The sequence below is a fragment of the Bactrocera latifrons genome, unplaced genomic scaffold (genome assembly GCF_001853355.1).
Source record: "Bactrocera latifrons isolate USDA-ARS-PBARC rearing strain unplaced genomic scaffold, ASM185335v1 scaffold_209, whole genome shotgun sequence".
Classification (NCBI taxonomy): Eukaryota; Metazoa; Arthropoda; class Insecta; order Diptera; family Tephritidae; genus Bactrocera; species Bactrocera latifrons.
The window spans coordinates 287983-293618 of NW_017535619.1; the positions used below are offsets into that span (position 1 = coordinate 287983).

The 5636-nt window shown below is 32.6% G+C and overlaps 1 protein-coding gene across 6 annotated transcripts in view; it reads right to left on the bottom strand.

Annotated features, from left to right (window-relative positions):
• LOC108968302 (long-chain-fatty-acid--CoA ligase 4) overlaps positions 1-5636 on the bottom strand; it is a 49776-nt gene that overhangs the window by 9168 nt on the left and 34972 nt on the right. For all 6 annotated transcript variants that reach the window (XM_018932238.1, XM_018932234.1, XM_018932236.1 and 3 more), the window contains one exon: positions 219-354. In XM_018932238.1, coding sequence (XP_018787783.1) covers positions 219-354 — 136 coding nt within the window. The remainder of the gene's footprint in view (positions 1-218; positions 355-5636) is intronic.

The window sequence follows — 5636 nt, forward strand, 5'->3', positions numbered from 1 at the left end:
CAAAAAATTTTTTTTTCAAATTGTAAAGGAATATAAAAAGAATTTCAATATGATTTCAGTAATCGTTCTCAAATTTAAATATTAGTAGTAGTATTGAACCCAAAATATATTAATTTTGACTTACTTTTAATACCGTTTTTTAACAAAAACGAAACCCCAATAAACACACTATTTTTTGTTTTCTTCAACATTTAATTAATTTTCCCTTTTGCACTCACCTTGACGCGTCGCGACTCTTCTCTTCGCTTCCACGGTCGCTGCAACACCAAATATACCGGCAACGTGATTATATCACACACAAAAGCGAGCACTTTGATAGCACCGATCGCGCTCTGCACCCAGAAGCTTTCCATTCTAACAATTAGATACAAAATGAAAGTGCATGCCATTAATTAAATCTCATATTTAACGGTTTTTAATTCTTTTTTTATATGAAACCAACTGTTTTTTGTAAATGCTAAAGTCACATGTCCAGGGTCGGCACAACAAATCACGCCACTAAGCACCATTGATCACTATATACACTATATACTGTTCGATTACTTGAATAGTGAGAAACTAAGAAATAGCAAATTCATTTTGTAAACTTACTTTTTTAATGTTTACAATATATTGCGTTATAGACACACACACATTACTTTTCACTCAAAAAAAAAAAATAATAATAATATTCACGCCCAAAATACGATCTGCTAAATGTAATTAAGTACTAAACGCCAGCAAAAATGCGACTAAACTAAAAGCGAAAATATTTTTCTAAATGCGCTATGTGCTTGGAGCACTTTTAAGAAATGTTTGGATGTGTGCAAGGCAGCGAACTAAGTAAGTTGTAGGGTCGTCGGACGTACAATTTAGTACGAAAATGTTACAAAGTGTGCGTGTGTTATCTCAAAATTTCGAAACTTAGAGCAATAAGTGCAAGTAGCAGCTGCAGCAACAACAATAAGAATTATAACAACAGCAACAGTAACAATAATAGTAAAAACAAACCATGAGTCGCGTGCGCTTATATCTGTATTGGTAGCTGTGATAAGAGGCCTGTAGACTCGACACTTGCTTTTGTTGTTGGGTAGTGGTGGTCAAAAGGACGCTAGCGTCGACGCTATTGATCGTTGGCTTTTAAAAGCACGCCAACGCCAATGAGAAAACACATGTTCGCTTGCACAATACAGACGTATTTGTGTACGATGCCGTCTACGCACACCGCATGCAATCGTGCCGTTACTTGACAGACCTTGTATGATCAGTTGTCGATCATTGGTGGATAATTGTGCTAATTATTGTGTGAAAGTATTGTGCTGAGCAATGTCATATGTAGTTACAGAGATTCATACATGATTTATTATTGAAATTCCTAACAGTTACGACACGGTAGAATATAGCGCACAGCCTAGGAAATTGAACTTTCGTTTTGATTAAGAAGCTAATAAGGCCCAGGCGTGTTTTTATATATTATGTATAGTACTGGGAATTTTTAAGAACTCCGGATTTAACCAGAAATTAAATTAATCAAAGGTTAAAATGAAAGTTGGTTTACCAGAAATTTTAAATTTATTTGAAGAGCCATAATTTATTTATAAAATTACACATTTTTTTAAGAAACTCGTATTTAATCAGAGGTTAAATTAAACTGAGGTTAAAATAAAGGTTCTTTTGTCAGAGGTTTCAAGCATATACATATACAAGATACAAGAGTTATAAATTTAATTGACGGTTAAAAATTAGCTGATGGTTAACATACATATATATAAGTTAAATTAACAGAGGTTAAAGCTAAAATAGAAGTTAGTTTGTAGGACGTTTCAAATTTAAATGAATATCTATAGATTATTTATTTCGGGTTAAAAAATTAATGAAAGATAAAATTAAGTGATAATTAAGTAGATCTTACATTTTTTAATTCTAATAATTTTATTTACTAAATTTTCACGCTCAAATAAACTTGGACTTACAAATAAAAACAAAAACAATAAGCATATAAATAAGTGATAGTTAGGAAGAGATTAAAATAAAGTTTTGTTCAGCAAAAGTTTCACACACTTTTGAATGTTCATAAATAATTCAAGTGTTATAAATTTAATTTACGGTTAAAACTAATGGTTAAAAAATCTCATAATTTTTTTTTTTATATATTTATTTTAGCGTTAAAAATAGCTCGAATTACCTGAAATTAAAAACGTTTTCTAAAWTTTATTTATTTGATATTAAAATAAAAATAACACAAAATTAAATCAGAAAATAAAAGTATGGGGAACTGGAGGTTATATGGCTGTATATGAATAAATATATGCAAATATTTCTGTATATCTGTATATACATATAAGCGAACTAGTCCCACTTTTTGAGGTATCAATAAAAGCTGGTAATTTGACGGAACTGAGCACATTGCCGTCATAAAAACTGACCAATCAAATGCAAATCCTTGTAAAGAAAACTTTTTATTTGGTAAGGTATCTTTAAGAAATTTGGCATGGAATTTTGCTCAAGGCAATATTAAAATCTTCGGATAAATTGTTTAGATTGGACCAATATACCGTATACATATATAATACCATTAAATGTTTGTGTGGAAAACTTTTTAATTTGACAAGATATCATCACTAAATTTGGCACTTTTATCCTATAACAAATGTACCCGTTGAATGTTATTTATTATATCTCCGATAAAACCGAAGTTATTTTTTCTTGTTTATTTTATAATTGTTAATTTTTTCCCTCAAAAAGTGGAACGGACTTTATCTTAACTTAAGCAGTAATCTACAAAGTAATAAAACTATAATTATTGCTTTTCCGTTTACAATTGTAATCATTAAACATTTACAATCTCATAGTTCATTGCTGACCTTTGCACCGATATTTGCATTCTACATGTGGCATTATTATTCTTTTACACGTTTAATTCTCACATCGCTACAGTTAAACCAACTCCTTAAATTCTTTTAGAAAAAAAGCTTGGTGAACAGCCCGAAGTCTTACGGCGCCAGATCAGGTGAATACGGTGGTTGCGGAACGATATAGGTTGAGTTTTTGGCGAAATGATCACGAATTACGAGAGGGACAGCATGGGATGGTGCATTATCGTGGTATAAAAACCAAGAATTGTCTTTCCACAGTTCCGGCCATTTTAGGCGGATAGCGTTACCCAAATGACGGATAACGTTCAAATAATATTCCTTGTTGACTGTTTGATAGGTTGGAAGGAATTCATAATGCACAACACCACGATAATCGAAGAAAACAGTCAACATGACCTTGATTTTTGAGCGACTTTGGCGCGATTTTTTTGGTCTCGGCTCTCTTTTGGCACGATATTTGCTCGATTGATCGGTTGTATCGGGGTCGTAAGCATTGATCCAAGTCTCATTGCCAGTTATAATGCGTTTCATGACACCCTAGTAGTCGGAAAGCATCGTTTCACAGACTTCAACACGACGCCTATTTTCCAAAAAATTCTATGTTTCGGTACCAGTCAAGATTTGACGCGCTTGAGGCGCAAAACATCCTTCAAAATGATATTGGCTGATCCTTTCGATATGCCAACTTCATCAGCAAGGTCTCTAATTGTTWATCGACGGTTTTTCAACACCAAATCTTTGATTTGTTGAACGTGAGCTTCGTCGATTGAGGTTGATGGTCGCCCTGGACGCTCTTGGTCTTCGACACGTTCGCGGCCGGCTTGAAACTCACTATACCATTTGTAAACATTTTTTTAGGCACAGTCTCATCACCAAAAGCTTTCTGCACCATCCTCAACGTATCCGCAGCAGAAAATTGATTCCGTAAAAAAAATTTAATGCAAATTCTTTGCTCAACAAATTTCGACATCGCAAAAAACGAAAAACTCACTTTTAGCAGCTCACAAAACGACACGTATCTCATGAAATTTCACATAAATGTGACTGACAATACTACCAACCTAAAAAAAATAATTTTCCAAATCCTTCGACGCGCGCAGTTTAAATTCAAATGTCACCTTATTTTTTGGGCACAGTATTATGTAGGAATGTTCAGCATGATGCGCTAAGTCGATTTAGCAATGTCCGTTCATTTGTCTGTATATACGCGACCCAGTCCCTCAATTTCGAGATATTGCTATAGCATATACATATGTAGCTGCCATACAAACTGAGCGTTATACCTTCGGTGCAAACGTTAACGTTTTTTCTTGTTTTAATTCCTCACCCTCAATTTTATGTACTCTTTTATTAAGAAGGAAAAAAAAATTAAGTAAAAATTGCTCAAACAAATATCTATACTTAACTAAACAGCCACCATATCAAATAAATATCGATTTGTACCTGTTATAAATACTTTAAAGGTTTATCAGCGCTGATTTCGCAATCGAAATTTTTGTTAGTAGATATTTTTATCATTAGAAATAAAATAACAAAATTACACATACATAAATTTAAATTCTTATTCCAATTAACTTGTTTTACAATCTATATAAAATTGTATTACTATTGCTATGCACAGTTATCACTTAAGCACTGCGGTGCATAATTCAACAAGTGATAAATATAGGTTAGAGCGGGTCGTTTTATAGAGAGGCAAAAAAACTTAAAAATCATGTATGCGGGAAATGTTCTACGGATCATTGATTATTCAGATTTTTTAAACTTCACTCTAAAAATCCCTGGCTCTTGGGCTAAGTTGTTCAGAATGATCCGCATTTCCCGCTTACGCGATTTTATAGAAGGTAAAAATCAACCCCCTCTAATACACACATGCAGACAAGCATGCGTAGAAGCGGCGCCCAAGTAGCAGAGCTTGAGAAATAAAATTATGACTGCTTATCACAAACGTAAAATAATTGTTTTCAATTTGTTATAATATACAGACATATTTATATATGTATATATGTTCGATGATTTCTCACACAATATGGCGTGATGTTTTTGGCAAAACAATTTTCTTAAATTTTGATTTCGAAAATCAGACATTGTCATTTCGTTGTTGTTAGAATTTGTTGTTGTATTTTTAAAACGCATATTTGTCTATTTTAGTTAAACTAATGATTAACATTGTATTTATTAGGATTATCATGATTAATGTCATTAAATACAGTTACTACAAAATAGCGGAAACAATATTAAGTGAACATAGTAATAACAAGTAAGGAGCGATTCAGGTGTTACAGAACATTTCATACTCTTGCACTTTTTCCGAAATTGATTAAAATACGATTACAAGCTTTACAATAGCTGGCGTATCTGTCTATTAGACATTGACTTGTTAGTACTCCCAAGCCCATACCCAGTACTTTTCCGGATTCTAATTATAGCGTGGTAATTCATCTGCATCACATTTCTCTAGGATACGACTATATCCTGGGACTCATTGAAGGTTTATCGCGTAATAGGATGTTTAATCCCCCAAGATATCAGGGCATTCTTTCACTAACTTAGACGGAGATACTGTGAGCGTCAAAAATAAGTAAACAGTAGTTCTATCAATATTAAAGTGTTTATAACAACGCAATCTTTAATGCAACAATAAAAAGTTGTATTACAGAATTCAAGGCTTATATTATAAGAGTTTAACTTAGTATAAATAATAAACAAAAACTAAACACAGCCAAAAATAATTCACTTAAATTACAAATACTCTCGTTTTATCGCGTCAAAAAAAAGTAA